The sequence below is a fragment of the Hemitrygon akajei genome, chromosome 12, assembly GCF_048418815.1.
Source record: "Hemitrygon akajei chromosome 12, sHemAka1.3, whole genome shotgun sequence".
NCBI lineage: Eukaryota > Metazoa > Chordata > Chondrichthyes > Myliobatiformes > Dasyatidae > Hemitrygon > Hemitrygon akajei.
Window position 1 is genome coordinate 58,332,260 of NC_133135.1, and position 25,075 is coordinate 58,357,334.

The 25,075-nt window shown below is 40.4% G+C and overlaps 1 protein-coding gene across 2 annotated transcripts in view; it reads right to left on the reverse strand.

Annotated features, from left to right (window-relative positions):
* The window catches only part of dnajc6 (DnaJ (Hsp40) homolog, subfamily C, member 6), a 130,426-nt gene that overhangs the window by 11,959 nt on the left and 93,392 nt on the right, over window positions 1–25,075 (reverse strand). For both annotated transcript variants that reach the window (XM_073063186.1, XM_073063185.1), the window contains 7 exons: window positions 22,168–22,254; window positions 21,250–21,651; window positions 18,084–18,260; window positions 15,651–15,782; window positions 13,239–13,373; window positions 7,025–7,324; window positions 5,513–5,661 (listed from right to left, as the gene is read on the reverse strand). In XM_073063186.1, the coding sequence (XP_072919287.1) occupies window positions 5,513–5,661; window positions 7,025–7,324; window positions 13,239–13,373; window positions 15,651–15,782; window positions 18,084–18,260; window positions 21,250–21,651; window positions 22,168–22,254 (1,382 nt within the window). The remainder of the gene's footprint in view (window positions 1–5,512; window positions 5,662–7,024; window positions 7,325–13,238; window positions 13,374–15,650; window positions 15,783–18,083; window positions 18,261–21,249; window positions 21,652–22,167; window positions 22,255–25,075) is intronic.

The following is a 25,075-nucleotide window of genomic DNA, read 5'->3' on the forward strand; positions in this document are numbered from 1 at the left end:
CTAAATACACACTGGCTTTTAGTAAAAAGTTATTTTTGAAAACGATGGAGAATTATTTTTGTTAATTTTTTCTTCATTTTGATTTTGAAGGCAAGCAATGGTCATTCAAATGTACCTGAAGAGACAACAAGGTTTTTAAATTTGCTTTCCTATTACTGATTTACTCTCCAGGAGCACATTAACTCAAATAACCAATGATTCTCTTCTAAAATACTAGTCAGAAGGTCAACCCAGTAGAAAAAAAAACTGAGCTTATGTATTCCTATAGTCAAAACAAGCTATCATTCAGTTTTCAGGGGCCAGTTTCAGACAACTGGCAAGAGGCTCAGTGGCAGGTTGGTCATCTGTCCTGGAAGACTACACTACACCTAAATAATTAAAAACACAAAAATAGGAACAGGCCACCTGCTCCCTTAAGCCTGCAATACCATTTGATATGATCAGGTCTGATCCACCCCACCTCGATTCTTCCTCTGTGCCAGAACTCCACAGCCTTCAATTTCCCAACCGTTCAAAACTTATCAACCTCCACTTTAAATATTACAAATAATCTATTTCCTAACACTTTCAGGTGTTACGCATGTGCCACAACTCTGAGGGGCCAAAGGGTACAAAGTCGCCCCCTCCTTTTTGAGAATCGCAAGATCGCTATTAATTCGGGTCTGGGACCCAGGAAATGAGAGAGAATCCACAAGGTTTGGAATGTGTCCTGGCCTCAGCGAAACAAAACCACTGATAACGGCTATTGTCTCTTGGAGACGGAATTGTGTATTGAGTACTGTACTATTCATTGAAGCCCCTCAGGGGACGACCAGAGTGGGCTGGTTGAGGGATTGCATCAACCCAACCTGATTGACATCTGAGACCCCGTGAGTAAGGATAAAAGAGGGTCTGGGGAACAACCCCTTCAGATGCACCAGGAGAAACGCTGGAAAGCCAGTGACAGTGTTTTATAGCGAACGCCGGTGAGGGCTTGTGTGTGCGTCCTTCCTTGCCAGGGTGGCGGGCTCATCACGGAAGAACGGCTTAGCTAAAGAAGAGGCCACAAGTGAACGGCCACACTAACGAGACTCCGACGGATCGAAATCATAAAAGGAAAGCCAGCAAGTTTTTCTCCCAAAACTCTCTCTCTCTCCAACCATTGCAATCCCAGCGGTCCCCAAAGGCTGCAGCCTGCATGAACTGAGTGAACTTTATATTTCCATCGGACAATACATTATCCCCTAGACAACGATAGAGCTATTTCTTATTGATTATTATTATACCCGCACTTTTAGATTTAGTATTGACGACGTATATTATCTGTATATTTGCATTGATATTATTTTTCTGTATTTTTACTAATAAATACGGTTAAAAATAGTATCATCAGACTTCAACGGACCTCTCTATCTTTGCTGGTAAGTGACCCAGTTACAGGGTTCGTAACACAGGAAAGCAAAGAATTGCAAAGGTCCAATACACTTACCTGGAATAAATTTTCAATACCTCGGGGGGTGGGGGGTATGGTAGTGTAGTGGTTAGCGCAGAGCTCTATAGTACCGGTGAACCAGGTTCAATTCCTGCCACTGCCTGAAAGGGGTATGTACATTTTCCCCATGACTGCACGTGTTTCCTCCCACAATCCAAAGAGCCATCGGTTGGTAGATTAACTGGTCATTGTAAATTGTCCTGTCATTAGGCTCAGATTAAATCAGAGGATTGCTGGGCAACACGACTAGAAGGGCCAGAAGGGCCTATTTCGCATGGTACCTCAATCGTTAAATAAATAAATTTTAAATGACCAGCCCTCATCTTGAACCTATACCAGTCTGTTGTGTATTTAATATTTGAGTAATCGCGTATGTACATTGTTTGATTAAGCATTCTTGCTAGGTTAAATAATTCATTGAGGGTTATATGTATAAGTACTACCGTGTGATATGTGTATGCCTCACGTAAAGTAAAACCAAAGTTAGACCAACATTCCCCAACTCCCTTGTCTTCCTTTAAATTAGTTCAATAATTTGAAGATACAAAATATACGGTAACATTGGTAGTGAGGTATTTTTAAAATGAATCCAAAGCAGCTACTGACCTATTGAAGCTCTGCACGACCTTCAACCTTTTTTAAAAAAAAAGGTGCAGCAAAGGATTTAGAGTTTTAAAAACGTGCAGCACAGATTCTTCTGAAGGGAGGACATGATTAAGTTTTCTTGAAACAAGGCAGCAAATGGAGGAATTCACAGGTTCATAAAGAGTGAGTACTGTGTGGTAATAATCATTAAAAAAAAAGTAGAAATGGCTGGCTACATTGAAAAAATTGATGTGGTTGAGTACACAAAAGATAACTCAAATATGTATACTGACTTAATTCAACAATTATTTTGAAACAAATGAAACAGCCAACAAGGAACAAGTATCATTTTTGCTGAATGCATTGGATTAAAGGTATACAGTTTGATCTGTCTGCTCCAACCAAGCCATCTAAAAAGAGCTTCACTGATATTGTGAAAGTAATGCAGGAAAATTTAGAACCGAAGACATTGTTGACTGCAGAAGATTTTAGGTTTCATAAGTGGAATCAAAAGGAGGGGAATCCATTTCAGCACACATGGCGGAATTGAAGTAATTGAATGTTGCCAATTCAGTAATAGGTTTAATAATACACTGAGAGATTGTTTAAGGTTATGGAATCTTTAAAGAAAGCATTCAAAAACAGCTCCTAACTAAGCACAACTTACATTCAAAAGAGCAGCAGAAATAGCTATTTCAATGGAAACCACAGACAGAAACATTATTCAGTTGTAGTCAGGAATTAAAGTGAGCGTGAAGAAAAGTACAGTGTCTAAACAGAAACCAGCCGGCCAAACAAATTGTGTTACTGTTGTGGCAGGGACTCACATACACCAAACCAATGCAGGGTTAAAAGCAAAATTTGCAGAAAATGCAACAAAATAAGACACATACAAAGAGCATGGCGGGCAGACAAAAATAAATGGACTGCACAGGGAAGAGTGAAAGCTAAAAAGTCAAGTTGCAGTTTAAAACCTAACACTAATTAGCACATCATTGATGAGAAATCTGATAACGATGAGAGTGACACAGGACTGTGTAGTCTTGAGATTTACAGTTTGAAAATTACTAATAGACAAGCAATAAAACTTATGCCAGGAGTGAATGGAAAATTATTGTAATTAAAATGGAATTAGATACTGGTTCAGCTGTTTCAGTCATTCCACGATCAGTTTTAATGGCATTTCAAAGATACTGAACTGAAGCCTGCAGATATCCAACAAAGAACTTATACCATAGAAAAGATAACTCCTGCGGGAATGACATTTGTAATTGTGAGATACAACAAACAACAAGCCACATTGAGCTTGTATGTGGTAAAATCAGAAGGACGAGCATTGTGGGAGTGCGATACGCTGAGACAACTACAACTTGATCTATTCACCAAATGAATACCCCATTCTCTGTAACAGAGTCAACTGAAAGTGAATTAAGAAAGGTACTGGATGTTGCCACAACTGTCTCCATGCTGAACACCATGACCCGTTGCCCAACAGAGGACAAACGTGTGTTGCTGCCAACATCTGTGCTTCTAGTTGGAAAGCGTATTGGACCAAGGAAGGACTATGCTGCTCAGAAGAATTGTGAAAATGACGAAAGCAGTGACCTGACTACAACAGTTTTTGTAGGCAACATATTGGAGAAAGCTTCTGATATGTTAATAAAACGTTACTCGCTAAATATGGCACGTTTTAAGCTGGAAGAGAGCTTGAGGAGCTTCAAGAAAGTTGCAAGCATTCAGCTTTTGTGAGGATAAAGAACCAGAATCTACTCTGCATGCATTAAGGTTATTGCATTAACTTCAAGTGGGAGACAAAAAGCTGCTTATAAAATTAGATGCAAAGACCAAAGCCCAGCTGGATGAATGGAAGGCCAAAATGAAAACAGTTAATGCAGATATGAAAAGAGTGGATTCAAGAGATGATGTTGTGGATGAGGAAACCAGGATGACAGATCAGATCGTTAAGGGAGCAATAGGAGGATTAATAAGTGATTACTGCAGTGAACTAAATGTACCTTCCCAAAATCAAGATGAACAAATTAGAAGAAAAAGGAAGGAGACGAAAGGTGCCCAGAGCTGTCAGAACCATTTCCTAGAGTCTCAGAGTCAACTCCTACAACCACCATGGAGGAGGCTTCAGAACCTGAGATCAATTCACAGCCACAAGTCTCACCTGCCAAACAGTGATCCTCCTTGTCAGGAAAGACATTATCCCTCAAGAGTAAGAAATCCACCACAGCAATTAAATATTTCGGCCTGAATAGGAAAATTTAAAATTTACAATGCTGAGATGTCTGTATGTAGCAGTTGTATTATATAATATACTGTGTATGTAATTGAGATGCATTCTCTATTCAGCTGGAGTTTATGGCTAAGCAGGGAGGAGATTAAGCATTCTTGTTTGTTTAAGTAATTCATTAAGGGTTATATGCATAAGTGCATGAATTGTATTCGTCACCACGCTGTTGTGTAGTGCGTGCACACCTCGCTTAAAGTGAACCCAAGGCTGGACCTGCATTCCCAAACTCCCGCGTCTTCCTTTGAATTAGTTTAATGTTTTGAAGATACAAAACCTAACACCCTCACTCCAGACTCTCGCACAAGTGAATATATCTCACATCTATTTTGTCAAGCCCCCTGAGAATCTTTATGTTTTAATACATCTTTCATTCTTCTAAACTTCACAGACCAACCTGCTTAATCTCTCTTGATAGGACATCCCTCTCTTCTCATCCTTTGGAAGCTGTCTGAAGCTACCAGGTAAACAGACTAATACATCTGTCCTCACCTGTCCTCTGTCCTCTTCATCTGTCCTCACCAACATCCTATGCAATTGAAACCAAATGAACTTTTTCCACATTCTTTTTCCTCTGCAATAAAGATCAAAATGCCTTTAATCCGCCTGTCTAATTGTTACACTTAGCTGTTCCTTTTTTGTTATTGTCATGAACAACACATGACTCTTCTGTACTTCAATCATGTGTAGTCTCATTCCATTCAGAATTTGATCTGCTTTTTCAAATGCATAAGTGAATGACCTCACACTTTCTCACAGTGTACTCATTTGCCAATGTTTCGCCCACTTACAATACCTCACTGTCCTGTAGCACAATAACAATATTCTCCTTACAACCTGCCCTTCCACTTATTTTTACACCATCAGCAAACTTGGGTATCAAACAACCTGCCTCTCCTCCAGCTCATTAACATAAGTAGTAAATAACTGAGGACCAAGGAACTTCTAACCTCAAAGATCTATTTATTACAATTCTGTTTTCTATACATAACCAATTTTCAATCCATGGTAGTATATTTCCTCCAATATGCAAGACAGCATATTAATTTGTTTTAAGTAAAATACTGCTACATACAGAGTTATCTACAAATGAAACATGTTAAACTAAATATGACAGGTCTTCTCTTTTATTGTCAATCTAATTAAGATATGCTGCTTGCCTTCAATTTCTCAGGATCCATATCTTTAGCCATTTCTTCCTTTCTCATTTCAGATATCGTCTTTGGACCCCTCTTATCCTTCTGGGATGCAAACCCTTGGCTTGACAACAAGTCCTCAAAGTTACTGTCTGTAACTTTTGGCCGAGTTCCTAAAATAAATTGGAAAATCTTTACGACAAGTCAAGAAGTTTTAGAGTTGGGCAAATTAGTATAGCAAGATGATCAACAAATTATTAACCAGACCATTTTGAACAATCACTATTTGTATAGTCAGCATTTTTATTTCAATTAAATGCTAGTACTATATTATTTAAAGAGAACCACAGTCACAACAACAATTTTACTAAATTAGAGCAAGACTACATCAGTAGGTTGCATTAGTTTATGAATGGGACACATCCAAAGTGGGCTTATTGTCAAACAATGCAACTACAGACAGAATTTTTTGAACAAAATAAAAAAAATAATTTCAACTGATCTGATTCATGAGCCATATAAAAACGAGAATAACTGGTTACTAATTGCATTCATTGGCATTCTTTTTCTAGTGCAGTTAAAGATGTTGAGTGGAAGCTAAAAGACAAGCTGGATAACAAGTCCAACTTCAGAAGAGTTTGGAGAGAAGGATGGAGTAATACATTTGCAATTCAACACAAGTTATGCATAAGAGCAACTGTGCAATAAATCACAGTGAATTTTCTGTTTCCAGCTTCAGGATACGGTTAGTGTATACATGCAAATACATTCTAGTTGATGACCTTGGACCGAAGACAGAAACATAATTTGTGCAAGTTTTTCCTCCAAACTAGTCAGATTGGAACAGCCCTCCTACCTTTCTCAATGAAATTAACTAACTAGTAACTAAGGAATTTACTCCTTTCCTATCACAAACAAGAGAAAATCTGCAGATTCTGTAAATCCAAGCAACACACAAGTCCAAGACTGCTGAAGGGTCTCGGCCCAAAATGTCAACTGCACTCTTTTCCATAGATGCTGCCTGGCCTGCTGAGTTCCTCCAGCATTTTGTGTGTGTTGATCCTTTCCTATCTTCTTTTCCATAGGATCAATAACAGGTATTTATAATGCTCATTACAAATGTTTATTTTGAACTACCTATAGGAACACACAATAGCAATCAGAACAAGGCACTTCGCAGGAAATTAGCCCCTTTTGTTATGTCTCAAAATTAAGCAAATGAAATCAGAAACTGATGTAAAAAAAAACTGTCTGCTAATAATCTGTAATAAAGGAAACACCAGAATAGACAAAGAAAAATCTTAATTACATAAAATTGAGATATTAAAGACCAGTTAACATAACAGCAAGTTGCAGTGGTAAGTCAAATACAAATTTATGCACCTGTTTAACTTCAGACCTAAATTAATCTGATACATTCCGAAAGACAAGGGGGAAAAGAGCCATTATTTGGTTATTCTAATGCTTACTATTCTAGTCACCTGTTTTGCTTGGAAGACATTAAAGAGCAAAGTAGAGAAAAGCTTTCATACTTACCGAAATTTGGTCCTCTTGATCCGCGTTCCTCTCTAGAACCAATGACACTAGCAAAGCTCACATTATAATTAGGTCTATTTTGTGGAGATGACTGGGGTACTGGCTGTTGGGGCTTTGACTGTTTAGTTTGTGGCTGTTGCCAGGCGGATGAACCTTGTTGCCAACCAAATCCCGCATTCTGTTGCCAAGAACCTCCTCCTGTGGGTTGAGGGGATTGTTTCTGTGGAGACCCCACTGGTTGAAATGATCCACCTGATGTCCCAGTAGGAGTGGTGGGTTTGCTTGAAAATGATGAACCACCTGTTTTTTGGATCACATAACATTTTAATATTAAAAATAGTTTCTAACATGAATGATGTTCAGATCTGAAAGATATTCTGTTTCATACAGTAGCAAAGTGCAATGTTTAAAAATAAAGGAAATGCAGCACACATTTTCAGCCCAAAAAAGATTTAATAGTTAACTACTCAAACATTGAGTGATGAACCAAATTCAGACAACGTAACATTCTCCTCAGGCTAAGATGACCTTGCAAGTTCCTCCTCTGAACACCTAGGAGCTAGTGACTAAATCTGGAGAGCTACCACAGCGTTCTTCAATCAACTACCAAATGCAGTCCTAACCACGGATTCACACCCTACTGAAAATGTCAGGCCCCTCAATCGCCATGCCTGTCTTTGCCTTCTTCTATCAACAGGTCATCTCCACCAGGTGGCAGCAGAGTGGTATTTAACAGCAGGCAACAGTTTTGGTAATTCTCAACATCATCCCCAAAACCCATGAAAAACCATGGCACTGAGTAAAGAATAGGCAAGAAAGTTTCCTCCATATTACTATTTAATGAATTTTGTCAATCAATGTTCCATGTTGAACATTACTTGGAATACTGAAAGCAACAAGGCTAAAATGTTCTGTGTTTAGAGGACTTCAGTGACAATTGCCAATAGTAGCCTGGTGGCACCACCATTCACTAAGCTATTGGAATAATGAAGGCCATGTTGTCAGGCTGGAACTGCAGATCTCATTCTCACATTCAATATATCAGATAAAGGAAACTACTGCAGATGCTGAAAATCTGAAATTTAAAAAAAGACGGAAAACACTGGAAATAGTTAGGTCAGCAGCATCTGTAGAGAGAAACGGAGTTAAACTTTCAGGTCCATGACTTTTCCAAAGTTCCAACAGCATTGAAGAAATGTAACACCATTCAAAACAAAGCAGCCTAATTTCCTGGTAAAACCCTGAACCTTTTAGAGTCAGGACAGCAACAGACCCTTCCTGCACAACAAGCCCAAGCTGCCCATGTACAGTCATACATGGCTCTCGTCAAGTTACTAACCGACAAGTCTTTGAAATGTGGGAGGAAACCAGGGCACCCGGAGGAAACCCACATGGTCACAGGAGAACATACAAACTCCTTACAGACAGCAACAGAAGTAAACCTGGGTTACTGGTTCTGTAACCCAGGCCGGCCGGCTCTCCCGTCCATTCTGCTCTCCAATGTCCGCTCCCTGGACAATAAATTGGACTACATCCGACTCCAACGAAATACTCAGCGGGAGTACAGAGTCTGCTGTGCGTTTGTCTTCACAGAGACGTGGCTCACTGATGGAATTTCTGACGCCGCCATTCAGCTGGACGGGCTCACCTTGTTTCGTGCGGACAGGGATGTAGCTCTTTCCCGTAAGACTCGTAGTGGTGGCTTGTGTATTTACATCGACACAGAATGGTGCAAGAACTCTGTGCTGGTTTCCAGATACTGCTCATTGCTAGTGGAGTTTGTGGCTGTTAGATACAGACCATTTTATTTACCACGGGAATTCACCACTGTTCTTATATTCAGTGTGTACATTCCCACCAGCACTAATGCTAAGGAGGCGCTCTGTGAACTGTACGGGGCTATTAGCGAACTGCAGAACGCACACCCTGATGGACTGCTTATTGTCGCCAGAGATTTTAACCACGTGAACCTCAAGTCAGTGCTCCCCAAATTCCATCAGTATGTGGACTTTGCAACGAGGGGGGAGAACGCGTAGGACCTTGTTTACACAAACATCCCCGACGCGTACCGGGCAGAGCTCCGCCCCCTCCTCGGTTACTCAGACCACATCTCTGTTATGCTAATCCCAGCATACAGACCGCTCGCCAGGCGCTCCAGACCAGTTCAGAAGCAGGTGAAAACCTGGCCAGCAGGAGCCATCTCTGCTCTTCAAGACTGCTTTGAGCACACTGACTGGCACATGTTCAGGGAGGCTACAACCAATGGTGACTCTACCAACTTAGAGGAGTACACAGCATCAGTGACCAGCTACATCAGCAAGTGCACTGATGACGTTACTGTGTCCAAGACCATCACTATACGCGCTAACCAGAAGCCATGGATGACCGCAGAGGTGCATGCGCTGCTGAGGTCCCGTGATTCCGCCTCCAGAGCAGGCAACAAGGCAGCTCTAACAGCAGCAAGGACTAAACTGTCCCGGGCCATCAGAGGGGCAAAGCGTGCACGCACCCAGCGAATCCACAGCCACTTCCAGGACAGCGGTGACACGCGGCGCATGTGGAAGGTCATTCAGGACATCACCAACTACAGGACAACATCACCTGACTGTGCTGGTGATGCCTCCCTCCCAGATGCGCTGAACAACTTCTACACCCGTTTTGAGGTGCAAAATGACGTGGCGGCGAGGAAGTCCACCCCTCTTCCAAATGACCAGGTGCCATGACTCACCGTGGCTGAAGTGAGAAGAACCCTGTGCAGGGTCAACCCACGGAAGGCTGTCGGACCAGACAACATTTCTGGTAGAGTGCTCAGAGGATGTGCAGACCAGCTAGCAGATGTTCTCACTGACATCTTCAACATCTCCCTGAGCAGCGCCACCATTCCAACGTGCTTCAAGGCCGCCACCATCGTCCCCATGCTGAAGAAGTCTTCAGTGTCCTGCCTAAATGACTATCGTCCCGTTGCACTTACATCCATCATCGTGAAGTGTTTTGAGAGGCTCGGCTTGAGGCATATCAAGACCCTGTTGACCCCCGCACTGGACCCCTGCAGTTTGCGTATCATCCCAACCGTTCAACAGACGACGCCATTGCCATCACCCTCCACCTGGCCCTAACCCACCTAGACAAAAAAGACACATATGTTCAGATGCTGTTCATAGACTTTAGTTCAGCATTCAACACAATCATCCCTCAGAAACTGACTGGAAAGCTGAGCCTACTGGGCCTGAACACCTCCCTCTGCAACTGGATCCTAGACTTCCTGACTGGGAGACCTCAGTCAGTCCTGATCATGAACAGCATCTCCAACACCATCACACTGAGCACAGGGGCTCCCCAGGGCTGCGTGTTCAGTCCACTGCTGTTCACTCTGCTGACCCATGACTGTGCTGCAACACACAACTCGAACCATATCATCAAGTTTGCTGATGACACGACCGTGGTGGGTCTCATCAGCAAGAACAACGAGTCAGCTTACAGAGCGGAGATGCAGTGGCTAACGGACTGGTGCAGAGCCAACAACCTGTCTCTAAATGTGAACAAAACAAAAGAGATGGTTGTTGACTTCAGGAGGGCACGGAGCGACCACTCTCCGCTGAGCAACGACTGCTCCTCAATAGAGATCGTTAAGAGCACCAAATTTCTTGGTGTTCACCTGGCGGAGAATCTCACCTGTTTCTTCAACACCATGTCCATAGCAAAGAAAGCCCGGCAGTGTCTCTACTTTCTGCGAAGGCTGAGGAAAGTCCATCTCCCACCCCACCCATCCTCATCACATTCTACAGGGGTTGTATTGAGAGTATCCTGAGCAGCTACATCACTGCCTGGTTCGGAAATTGCACCATCTCAGATCGCAAGACCCTGCAGCGGATAGTGAGGGTCAGCTGAGAAGATCGTCGGGGTCTCTCTTCCCGCCTTTACAGACATTTACACTACATGCTGCATCCATAAAACAAACAGCATTATGAACGACCCCACGCACCCCTCAAACTCTTCTCCCTCCTGCCATCTGGAAAAAGGCTCCAAAGCATTCAGGCTCTCACGACCAGACTATGTAACAGTTTCTTCCCCCAAGCCATCAGACTCCTCAATACCCAGAGCCTGGACTGACACCAACTTACTGCCATCTACTGTGCCTATTGTCTTGCTTATTATTTATTGTAATGCCTGGACTATTTTGTGCACTTTATGCAGTCCTGGGTAGGTCTGTAGTCTAGGGTAGTTTTATTTGTCTGTGTTGTTTTTATGTAGTTCAGTGTAGTTTTTGTGCTGTTTCATGTAGCACCATGGTCCTGAAAAACGTTGTCTCATTTTTTACTGTGTACTGTACCAGCAGTTATGGTCGAAATGACAATAAAAAGTGACTTGACTTGTGATAGTGTTACACTAACTGCTAGGCTACCGTGTTACCCAAGTATTCCCACCTACAAGTTCCCCTCCAAATCACACCCCATTTTGACCAGGATAAACACTGTCACTCCTCCACGTCGCTGGAACCAAATCCTGAAACACCCTACCCAACAGTCCTGTGGGAGCAACTTCAACAGCCAGCCTGCAAGTGGTTCAAGGCAGCTGCTCAAATATTTATTGCTTATTTATCTATTATCGCTTGTATTTTCTTTCTTTTTTTTATACAGTTTGTAGTCTTTTGCACACTGGCTGTCTGCCCTGTTGGTGCAGTCTTTCATTGATTCTATTCTGGCTATTGCATTTATTGAGTATGTCTGCGAGAAAATAAATTTACTTTGAACTTTTGTTTTATTATCCAGTGGTAATGGGCAAGGACAACACTACCGATTTACTTTCTAAAGAATTGAGAGTTACTTTCATTGTTTATACAAGGCACTTGCAATTGTCTTTCCAAGTACAATACAATCCTTGATTGCCTATACAGTCTACTGCAAGAAGCCAGCTTTATTTATGAGGCTTTCAATAATTGTTTTGTCATTCATATATCACTTTGTATGGGATTTAAATATATGCAATGTTCTTAAGATATTAGTTCACATGTTTTACATTTTTAAAAACAGAACAAAACCACTTGAGCAGACGAGGTGGATGTACAAATCAAAATTGGCCTGTGATACATCTAGTAGAAGGTGATGTCAGTGCCAAAGACACAAGTTCAATTCTGACCTCAAGTTATGGATTTTGCCTCAGTTCACTTTTGTACAATTAATAAGATTTTTATTAATGGAAAATATAATCAGTTTTGTAAAAGTGTGTACTATTGTGGCTAACTCCATTCATAGCCACTTCCTCTGCTGCCCTCTAGTGGCTCATTGTGCACTGCTTGATTCAACTTCAACAATTTTGAAGTACCTTTTGTGCAGCTGTATTATACCAATGAGTTATTCTCTCAGCACCAAAAATTCATAATACAAAGACGCTCAAGCACACCCTCCAAGTTGTATTGAAAGTGGCCTCCAATCTAAATCACCCAAATAAAAAGGATACTAGAAAGCCAACCCATTAAATACAGACATGGGACAAAAGTAAACACTTCCTTTGCTATTCTCACCCACTGACAAATAACACATGAATCCCAGGATAATGTGCATTCTCCAGATATATTCCAATGAATATAATACAAAATCTGGAGATTGATTTTGTATTCTATGTGCTTACCGGGTTCCTTCAGTGCAGTTCTGAGCATAATACCAAGGAATAGTTCCTTTCTTTAGACAGGCAGCAAATTAAACACATTCTCACTTTCACCCTGTCTAGATCATTGCAGTCTGCACTCACTTTCTGCCTAAACTAAAATTTCAATCACTTGAAAAACAACTGGCATCTTCTACCAGTTACAGATAAACATCTAAGTCTGCCTCGAACTTACATTCTGTGAAACCACACAGACCACATTAAGTGCATTTTTTTCATCCGAAGGCCTCTATTAGCAGCTGCTTACAATCACCACTGACTGCCCCCTGTCAGAAATTCTCTATCAAATCCCACCTCTTCCTCCTAAATTTAGAACCTCACTAAAACCTCTAACTGAATAAATATTTAGTTACCCAGATCATCCACATACACAATGAAAATTGAATTATTTAGCTTAGTATCCATTTTCCTCAAGTTTCCTGAAATCAGCACGGAACAATTTTCCACATTAAGACTATTATTTAACGGCTTTTGCTGCACCACAAGGCAGTTTCCTCTTCTCCAGCATCTCCACAAAGAGGAACAAGTTAATATATCTGACAGAACTAACCTGCTAAATTGGCACCAAGCGCACCCAGGTCTGCAAAAGGATCCAGTGTCTGTGGCTTGGACTGGCGTGTAGGGGTACTCTGTATAGAGCTTGTAGGGCTTGTGTTGGCTGACCTGCTCACACCCATGACCCCTCCTGTTAGCAAAAAGATGAAAGCAAAATGTAAGTACTAACTCATTTATGGTCTATACATTATAATTATGCATTAAGTCACTTATAACCTCACCCACCACCAATAAGGTACATTAATATATTGTCCCGAAGGCAAGGCAATAACCTGCTCCTCACTCAATGCCAAAGTCACTTGAGTAAACTATGACCTTCTAAATAATACATGATGTTAAAGACCATTATATCATTTTGGCAGTATGTACTGTCACAAAACATCACAAAACTAGGAATATATCATGAAGGTCACAAATATCAAAACCTGTGCTAATGTTTATGACTTTTGATTATCATAGCGATTTCTGAAAAAACACATTTTCCATGACATCTTATCAAGTTGAGCTGCCTTGTTTTGAAGGAGCCATTTCTACAATCCTGCTTCTATTGATTTAAGTTCAACCAGGTATACAAAAAATAGTAATTTTTCTCTTAATACAAACTTGCGTGTTTACTGATTTCTGTGACTTTATTCCACTTTGATCATTTTTTTCAGCAAGCATTCAGTGACAGCTAGGTAACTGATAGCTGACATTTTTGTAATTAATCCTAGACTCGTCATTGTTCCGCAACTGCATGTGCAGGGTACAGTTAATATGGACACAACCCTATCCACCATTTTCACCTGAAAGCTTGATTTAATTGAATGTTTGGGGTGAACCTTCATGTGCAAGAAAGCTGACTGTCATATTTCTGTTTAAGGAACCAATATTAATATTTAAGTCTCTCCTAGCATTAATTCTGTGTTGTCTGGTTGTAGGTAATAGCACATTACTCCTTTCTCTTTGTAACAGCACTCTCTGGTGCATTTCTCATTTCCTCAGATCAGTGTCACCACCAATAATCTGCAAATTTTAAATACTACTGTGCTATGGACAGCTGCCTAGAGGCAACCATATCTAGTTAACACAGTTATTTGACTTTCAACTCGTGTATCAAGGGTGCCGAAACTTTCTGAAATTTATTCAATTTCTACCATCAAAATGTATTTTGTGACTTGGTAAAACAATATACTGTTACAAAATTGCCCATGAGGGTGCAAAATGTACCAAAACCAAACGGATGCACTGGTGTTGCTAAGAACAAAATATGTTGTCCTTCCCTATTCTAGCCTCAGAGCATTTCCAACAACACAACAACTCAATTGGAATTGAATGGCATTTTAACTCTTTCACCCCATCAAACCTCCCTGACATTCAATGGGAGTAACATCATTGAGCAACCTCATAATCAACATCCTGGGTAGGACACAATTGATCAAAGATAAAACTGAACCAGCCACCCATAACTGCAACCACAAGAGGAGATTAGAGGTGGGATTTACTGCAGCAAGTGGCTTGCCTCTGGACTCTACAAAATCTTTACACCATCCACAAGGCTCAAATCAGGAGTATAATGGAATATTCTCCTCTTTGTTGAATAAGTGTAGCTCCAACAGTGGAAAAAAAAGTTCAACACAAAGCCAATCTGCTTGCATGGAATCCCAGCACAACAACTTAAGTATGTGGTCCCCTTCTAACATTGCAGTTTATATCACCTACACTTCCATTAGCCTCAAAAGAAATTAACTGCAGGCTCATGGAAACACCACTACTTGCAGTACCTCCTCCAGTCCAACTGTTCCTTCAACATTGTAGGATCAAAATCTGTACTGTAATCCCCTATTTAAATTGGCATAAATTCACTTCATTAACATCAGCAATTTATGGCAACAGCTACTCAGTGCAGCAAGAAACAGTCAATAAATCATTGCCTATAACCATTCTACACATTCTCAGCATTAATTAACTTTCCCTAGAAACACTCATGGTCTTTACACTCTTGACGGCTTCCTGTACGCTAGTACTCTCTTTTCAGTTTTCCTCAGTTTGTTTTGTTTACACATTGTCCCTGCAAGATTAAATTACAGAAGCCAAAGAATAACTCAAACACCAGGAAACCATTACTAGGCTGGAAGACCATCAGTTGACTCAGAATAAGGAGAAAAGAAGAGGTACAGGAAGAGGTATGGCAGAGTACTATACAGCAACAGAAAATGAAGTCACGTAATTCCAAGGTCAAGAGAGATTCTACTGATACTGGAAATCTTGAGCAATACACACAAAATGCTTGAGGAACTGAATTTCTGGGTTCCTCTAGCATTTTTCCGTGTGCTGCTCAGATGAATTCAATCCTAGACAATCCCAGGTAGCTAGCTATTGTCAACAGATGCGTAAAATATATTTGTTGCAGAATGCTATGCTTAACCTGAGGAGGCTGTTCTGTTTGCCCAGGCTGCTGAAGCAGCAGATGAACTGGAAGATCCCAAGCTCCATCCTCCCATAAGATCTGGCTGAACGGAGACAGCTGGAGTACATGGCAGAACAGGAGAGATTCTACCTAAGTAAACACAATATTTAACAACGTATCATACAATTTTTTTCTTTAAACAGAATGTAAAGAAATCTGCAGCATTATTGCAATATACACCCAAGAGAGTCAGCTAAATATTGAAACAAATACCTAGACATCACTGGGACCAGAGGCATAAAAGAGTGTCTTATGTTAACCTCCACACAAATGTAAAATAATTCAGATGATCATAAGTCTAAAATAAAAACACAAAATGCTGCAAGTAGGGAAGCACTGAGAGGGCGGATGAAAGAGAATTGAAATTACACATCTCTCGTCGCTCCACAGATGCCGCCTAGTTTGCTATATATTGCCAATGTTTTCCAGTTTCACTTACCTTCCATTTCAAGTTATCTCTACTTTTTACACTCTCAACTGTGAGCCAAGGAAATTATAACATCAAATGTGTTTGAGTGGTTGACTTATTGTTCATAGAGGAGGATAAACCAAAAAACTGAGTGGAATGTGAAATTGCAACAGCAGCATAAAGTCATAGACTCATACAGCACAGAAAGAGGCCATTCAGCCCATCATCTCCATGGTAACACTTTGTCCATCTACACTAATCCCATTTACCTGTGCTAGAACTATTATCTTTTTTGTCTTACTTCCTTTTAAGTGTCTGGGTGGCTCGTAACCACAATGATTGTATCTGAATCCACCAGTCTTCTGGCAGTGTATTTCAGATATCAACCACTGCCAGAAAAAAACTTAACCCTTATATCCCCTTTAAAACACTTACCGGTACTTCTCACTTTCAAATTATGCTCTTGTGATTGTTATCACTAACAATGGAAAAGGGTTTTGACTATTCATCCTAACATTGTCTCGCGTAATCTTATGTACACCTCCCAGGTCACAGATCTGCCACTCTACCCCAAAGAGAACAAACCCAACCAATCTAATCACTTGCCATAACTAAAGATTTTCCAATCCAGTGCTGGCCTCATGGAGCCCATGTCAGTTCAGTGCCAAGCTCTGCAGATTTCTCAACTTGAAAGTAAGTAGCACTTTTCATTCAGTGGGTCTATCTCCTTGTGCAAACAATCTTTGATCACCAGGCATTCTGCACCAGTGTTTTCTTTTCTCATTCATGTTTTATTATTTGCAACACAAATTAAGTGTAAAATTGCTCCAAGATACCTCAAACTGTAGCTCAGGAACATCTTGACTGTACCATTGCCACACACCCAATCGTTCGCCTAACAATTGCGAATTAAATTCTCAATACAGCTGCACACTTACAGCCATTAAAATGCAACTCAATCTGACACAGACCATTAATTTCAAATGACAATGACGTTTCGAAAAAGCATATTCTTAAGAATTTGTTTGTCAAACCTATTGCTGCAGTCAGGTCACATCATAATTTAACCATTAATCATAAAATTATCCAGCTAACAATATTACTAATATTATTTTTCATTGTAAAAGTAAAGCTGACACTTCTAAAATCCACATTGATAGAGCAATTTTAGCTATCTGAGCTAGCCCCATGTGCCCATTTTTGGTGCATAAGCCTCTAAACTTTTCCTATCCATATAACTGTCCAAACACCTTTTAGAAGTAGAATTATACTCACCTTTAAAGGCCCTTTTTAATCTTTTCCCTTTCACTTTAGAACTATGCCCTCTAGTTTTGAACTCCCCACCTTCAGTCTTTAGCTACTCACCTTAATTATTCCACAAATAATTTTATAAACTTCTATACAGTTTACCACTCAGCCTCCTTCTGTACTCCAGAGGGAAGAGAAGTCCTAGCTAGAGCAAGCAGTAAAGTGTTTGAAAAACATTTGGAAAGGTGCATAGATAGGAAAGGTTTAAAGGGAAATAGGACAAATGCAGGGAAATGGGACTAGATCAGGAAGCCGTTTGGACAAGTTTGGCTGAAGAACCTGGTTCCATACTGTGCAAGAACTACGACGCATTTTAAAGAACCAGAGTTGCACATTCCTAACATTCCCAGCATTCCCAGGTGGCAAGTGGCCTCAGGCACAAGGTAACTCTAGGATAACAAATAACTGCATAACACTCCTGCAGACAAGTACAAAGTCATGCTGAAAAGCTTTTGCAACTAAAATTTTTGTATTGCAATAATTCATCTTATTTTAAATTTAAAAACTTGTTCTTAATGTTATAAAACATTTTCATTGTATGCTGGCACTGACCAAACATAACTACATTCTTTGTAGGACAGAAGCAAAATAAAAACAATTGTTCACTAACACCTACGTCAGTGTAATAATTAAGCATTCAGTTTTAGTCAGAAGTTCACCCATTGAATCCTTACCCATGTTAAAAGGATCGCCAGCAGGACTATGTGGTGTAGGAGATGGTGCCCTGGCTGTGTGCAGGAATGGCTCTGTTTGCCCAACCGGAGAAGTTGCACCACTTCGACTGAGAAAAACACCAAGTAAATCTTGATTGTTTTGGTTGGCATGAGAATCAAACGGATCAAATGTTGTTCCTAAGATAACAATATAGTTAATGAAATAAGTTAACAATTGGAACTGACAGAAGAAATTTTGCAGATACTGGAAATCTTGAGCAACACACACACACAAAACACTGGAGGAACTCAGCAGGTCAGGCAGCATCTATGGACAGTCAACATTTCAGACTATTCATCAGGGCTGGAAAGGAAGGGGTAGAAGCCAGTATAAGGTGGTGGTGGTGGCGGTATGGGGGGGGGGGGGGTGGAGAATAGGAGAGGAGTACAAACTGGCAGCTGATAGATGAGAACAGTTGAAGGGGAAGGTGGGTTAGTGGGAGAGGGGCTTCATGTGAGAAACTGAGAGCAGATAGGTGGAAGAGGTAAAGGGACGAGAAGGAATCTTATAGGAAAGAATACGGCGTCTACTGCCACAATGGGGGCAAAGCCAGGTTGAAGGAGCAACACCTCTTATTCTGTGTAGTCTCCAACCTGATGGCATGAACATTGATTTCTCTAACTTCTGACAACCACTCTCCTGTTTCCTTCCCCCCACCCCCAACTCCACCACCACCACCACTTCTGTTTTCTCCCAGCTCTCTCACCCCTTCTCCTTTCCCACGCTCATGACCTGCCCTTCACCTCCTTCCAGTTCCATACCTCCTTTCCTTTACTCCATTGTCCTCACCTATTAGATTCTTTTTGATTCCAACTTTTTACTGCTTCCACCTATCACCTGCCAACTTCTCCTATCGTACCCTTTCTTTTCTTGTCCCGATGAAGGGTCTTGACCAAAAAACATTAGCTATTTACTGCATTTCCATCTTTAAATGCTGCCTGATCTGCCAAGTTCCTCCACCATTGACACACCTGTTACTCTACATTTAAGTTAGCAACTTTTCAGGAACCCGTAGACAAAACTGCATTTCTTAGCAACCCCACACATCCATGCAATCCATTAATATACATGTTATAACTAAATATTTAAATTAATTAGAGCAAGAAATACATTCAAGCCTCTTATGGTTAGGATATAATTATTAAAACCATTAATCAGTAACTTGGATGCTGGGAATATTCCTAATTTCCAAGTCAACCAGTTTAAATAATTTTTGGCTCATGCCTGATCATATTGTAGAATCACACAATACCCTAAAATTCAAATAAAATAAATAATTTTGTGACATAGCAGGAGCATAAATCTTTAAACAAACAGAAAATTAGTTCCTCTATTCTTCCAACAAACAAGAGAAAATCTGCAGATGCTGGAAATCCGAGCAACACACTCAAAATGCTGCAGGAACTCAGCAGGCCAGGAAGCATCTGTCGAAAAAAGTACAGTCGACATTTCGGGCCAAAACCCTTCAGCAGTGACTTTTTTCCACAGATTCTGTCTGACCTGCTGAGTTCTTCCAGCATTTTGTGCGTGTTGCTCTTCTATTCTTCCTGTAATTCTTATTTCTTAACATGCTCACTTGGAAACGTTCTGATCAATACTATCTTGTCACATTACCTACCGTAGTTTGAAAGGGAGAAGCAACTTGGAACATAAACCAGAACTAAAATCAAAACTCTAAAGGTCACTTATCCAAACAATCACTTAGCAAAAGATGGAGATTGTGGGTTCAAACAGATGAGGTTTAGAAACTTGTGTGGTTTGGAAGGAAGTCAGCTGCTGGCCAATGAATTTATTTTTGACTGCTTCCTGAAGAGATAGGCAACAAGCCAACATTTTCAGCTTACATTGTATCCATGAACAGGAAGAGTACAGATGCTGCTTTGTGTACCTCTGATACGTTAACCCATAGAATTGAAACTAACACACTTCAAACTTTTCAGCACAAACTCTTAGTCTTGCTATTTTCTCTTAGTAATTGGAACTGCACGCACTAGTACAAGCATATGGCATTTGAAGATTACCGGTAGCTGGACACTGGCTCTATATTGGTTTAGTAAGAATGCGATACCCTGGCTGAATTGGTCCACTGATTTGAAAAGTCAAAATGCTGAAAGGTTGTGAAATTACATGCCCCACATTTTCCCCAAACGATGAGGAAAAATCTTCAAGAATTCCTAATAAAAAATTTGCAACAATTATCTATGTTTATATCAAAGAGTCCTCCTCGGGGTTGCAGAGTGGTGGGTGGGGGAGGGAGGGAGGGCAGGGTAATGGTGATGGAGAAACACTACCTTGCACCTCTAATGAAATCTAATTGCCTTTTAGGCTGCTACTTAATAACAATTACAACTTTACAGATCCTTGTATTTCTGAGGATGTGACATATTCCTCAACAAATGCGTATTACCTTCTTTCAATTTCACTTAAGCTGAAATGAGATGAGGGGAATGTTAAAAGAGAAAAATGAAAAGAACATTTTTCTTCTAAATAAAAACCATCATGTTACAAAGAGTACATTTGGCAAGCAGCATAACATTACATAATGAATGTGATCAGATATCAAGTAACATAGCACTGCATACCAAATAAATAAATGAAACAAAGTGTTATCTCTCTCAATTAAAATGGCAATTTTTCCCACATCCAGAAAATCAGGAAAAAATGCAGAGAATATAATCGACAGATGTCAAAACATTTAATTAGGACCCATCATAATTAAGTTCAATTGACAACAAGAAAAATTCTGCAGATTGATTTTCCACCCTGCCCTATGCCACTTCTGAAGAGTCATTCTCAGCCAAGACCCCTGCTGCTTCACCAGATGAGATCAGTTAACTCAGCAAGAGCCTGAACCCGCATCAAACACCAGCTCTTGGTGTATTGAACAAAATGAGAATTTCAGTTTCTAATACAGTGTACACCACAACGGCCAAGGAATTTCTCATACTGTGAATTGAATACGTAATGAACCTGATGCAGGCAGATTAAAATACTATAAAATATATCTTAACATAACAAAACCACATTCTGATTTTATTTAGATATTGAAAGGGCGCTAAAATAATTCAGTTTGCCTAAAGCTTATTTTAAGATTCTGCAGCATTGTTACACAGCTACAATCAATACCTTCATTGATTCTTGAAGGTGATAGAGAGGGAGAGCCTGCGGACCTTCGAGGGGTAGAATGGGCTGAACCTGGAGCTGATGGAATAGAGGAGGTGCTGCCGAACAAATCATTAAGCAAGTCAGAGTTGGTTGGCATAGATCTGGCTTGAGCAACAGGAGGAAGGGTCTGGCCTGTAGCATCTCCATTTAAGCCAAGAAGATCCACACTTTCAGGGGCCGAGGACTGAGAAGATGCCTGTGCTTTGCAACTTTGCTGTGTCCTATGATGTTTCTCTGTGCTAGCAGTACTGTGTTGGCTGGAGAGTGACAGAAGTTCATCATCAGATGGCTCGCTATCTTCATTTACAAGAGCTGCTCGGTCTTCTGAAGGTGGATTAGCACCGTTCTTGTCACTTCTTGTTTCTAGGAAGCAATCGCAAAGATGATTTACATTGTAATTCTGTTAAACAAGACACTAGTTATCAGATTAGAAAGGGTCATATTTAATTTCTGCTGGTTCTGTCCAAAATTTTTAATTATCTCTGACATGAATCTGAAATCAAGATGATTTCTGTTTCACAGCTCAGAGTCATGGAGCACTAGAGCACAGAAACACGCCCTTTAGCCCATCTGGTCCATGCCAAACTATTATTTGGTTAATCCTATCAATCTGCATCTGGACTATAAGCTCTCCGTACCCCTCCCATCAATAACAACTATGAACATTTAAAAAAATATATTGCTCGGATCCTAATGATGGAATTCCTTCGAAGAAGTGGTGAGAGAAAAGAATTGCTTTCCTTCAATGTAATTAACAATAAGATCTCATTCTCAACCCCTAACGTACACTGGATTTCTTCTCAAACAAAACCTTGAAAATAAATTTGTTATGAGAACTAGTCGGAGTATTTATTAGAGAATTATCCAAACCACAAATACCTTGGTGACCCAGGGATGGGAAAAATGTACTTTGTCCCATGCTCTTAATATTATCTGATGCAGTTTCCAAATCTGCCACAGATTTGCCTGCAACAAGAAAAATCAGTTACATTACTGACAAATCAATTATTCAACACTTTCAATTCTCATCAGGGAGCCTTAACATCAGCAAAAAGAAAGGATCCCCATAACCAACAGTGAATAATACATTTTGTCAAGGGTGCCTGGAACAAATCAGTATCTATCCCAACTCTATTCTGTTATCTACTGAAGAAAACAGTATTACAATAAGGCACCAAAATTTGCACTGTTGATATTTCTTAGCATTGTTCAACTTTGTAAAACATTTATCGAAATGGTGTACACATTGCTGCATTGAAACCCAGTTTAAAGACATTTCCACATATTTATCCTCCTCTAAGCACAGCACTGAGGATACCAAAAGTTTCTTCAGATACATAAAGTGTAAAAGAGAGGTGAGGGTGGATATCAGACTGCTGGAAAATGATGTTGGTAACGGGCAACAAGAAAATGGCAGACAAACTGCATAAATATTTTGCATCAGTCTTCTTTCTGGAAGACACTCATACTATCGTGGAAGTTCCAGTTGTCAAGGGTCATAAATTGTGTGAAGTTACCATCACTAGAGAGAATGTGCTTGGGAAACTGAAAGGTCTGAAGATAGGTAGGTCACCTGGACCAAATGGTGTCCACCCCAGAAAGAGGTGGCTAAAGAGATTGTGGAGGCATTAGTAATGATCTTTCAATAATCACTAGATTCTGAAATGGTTCCAGAACACTGGAAAATTGCAAATCTCACTCCACTCTTCAAGAGAGGAAGCAGGAAGTTAGTCTGACCTCAGTGGTTGGGAAGGTATTGGAGTCAATAGTTAAGATATGGTTTCAGGGTACTTGGAGGCACATGATAAAATAGGCGGTAGTCAGCATGGTTTCCTCAAGGGCAAACCTTGCCCGACAAATTTGTTGGAATTCTTTGAAGAAATAACAAGCAGGATAGACAAAGGAGAATCAGTGGATGTTGTGTATTTGGATTTTCAGAAGGCCTTTGACAAGGTGCCAAACATGAGGCCGCTTAACACACGACAAGCCCATGATATTACAGGGAAGACTCTAGCATGGACAAAGTAGTGTCTGATTGGCAGAAGGCAAAAAGTGGGAATAAATGGAATGGAACCTGTTCTGGGTGGCTGCCAGTGACTAGTGGTGTTCCACGGGGGTCTGTGTTGGAAACGATTCTTCTGACATTGTAGGTTAATGATTTGGATGATGGAATTGATGGCTTTGTTGCAAAGTTCGCAGACGATATGAAGATAAGTGGAGGGGCAGGGAGTTTTGCAGAAGTAGAGAGGCTACAGAAGAACCTAGACAAATTAGGTGAACGAGCAAAGAAGTGGAAGATGGAATACAGTGTCAGGAAGTGCATGGTCATGCACTTTGGTAGAAGAAATGAAAGGGTTGACTATTTTCTAAATGGAGAAGAAAATATAAAAAACTGAGATGCAAAAGGACTTGGGGAGTCCTTGTGCAGGATTCCTAAAGGTTAGTTTGCAGGTTGAGTCTGTGGTGAGGAAGACAAATACAATGTTAACATTCATTTCAAAAGAACTAGAAAATAAAAGCATGGATGTAATGTTGAGGCTTTATAAAGCAATGATGAGGCCTGAATTAGAGCATTGTGAGTAGTTTTGGGCCTCTTATCATAGAAAGAATGTGCTGAAACTGGAGAGGGCTCAATTGAGGTTCACAAAAGTGATCCCAGGTTTGAACGCCTTGTCATATAAAGAGCGTTTGAGGACACTGGGCCTGTAATCACTGGAATTCAGAAGAATGAAGGGTGACCTCACTGAAACCTATTGAATTATGAAAGGCCTTAATAGAGTGGATGTGGGAAGAATGTTTCCTATGGTGGGATAGTCTAAGACCAGAGGATATTGCTTCAAAATGGAGAGGCATCCTTTTAGAATGAAGACAAGGAGGAATTTCTTTAGCCAGAATGGCGAATCTGTGGAATTCATTGCCATAGGTAGCTGTGAAAGCTAATTTAAGGCAGAGGTTGAAAGATTCTTGATTGGTCAGGGCATGAAGGCAAGAGATTGGGGCCGAGAGGGAAAATGGTGTGACCATGATTAAATAAATGGCAAAGCAGACTCGGTGTGCCAAGTGGCCTAATTCTGCTCATATGTCTTATGATCTTACCTGAGCCCAAATCAAAAGTTGGGGTTCCAAACGTCACTCAAGGGATAGGAACTTAAATTTAAACAGTCACTCCTTTCAACACTGAATATTGTATAGCATTTCCAACTGTACGTCATTGAGAAATTATACTGAGCAATTCATCTTATAAAGTAAGCACATTGTTCCCTGTGCCCTATCCAACATACTGTACACTTTTCAGCTAATATCACAATGAAAAGATAACCTGATCACTATCTGTTGGATCTTGCTGAGTATAAAGTGGTTGTATAACTTCATAAGTACATTACAAGATGGACCAATCTTAACAAGAATTTTATTTGCTGTTGGGTGTTTTGAGAGCCCTAATAATCATGAAATTTGATACACAGGCCATCTTTGCTAGCTTCTTTTCTTAGACTGATACCATTGAATACAAGTTTGATCAAATCGATAAACATAATCTCCAGTAAAACCCTCCTTCACCCCACAAATGTTTAAAAGCTGTCCCTTGATCATTTCAAACTCTCTTCCTGCTTTTTGCATTATGAGGTAAGCTTTAGCACATCCAAGCTTCACTGAACAGAAATGAACCCTGGAAAGCAAATCTGGAGGTGGAGGGGTCTTGTGTATCAGAATAGTCACAAAGACACCCCAAGATGCAAAGCTTTGCACTGAAAGCCAAGATCAATTGTTCTGCTATTCAGAAATGAGG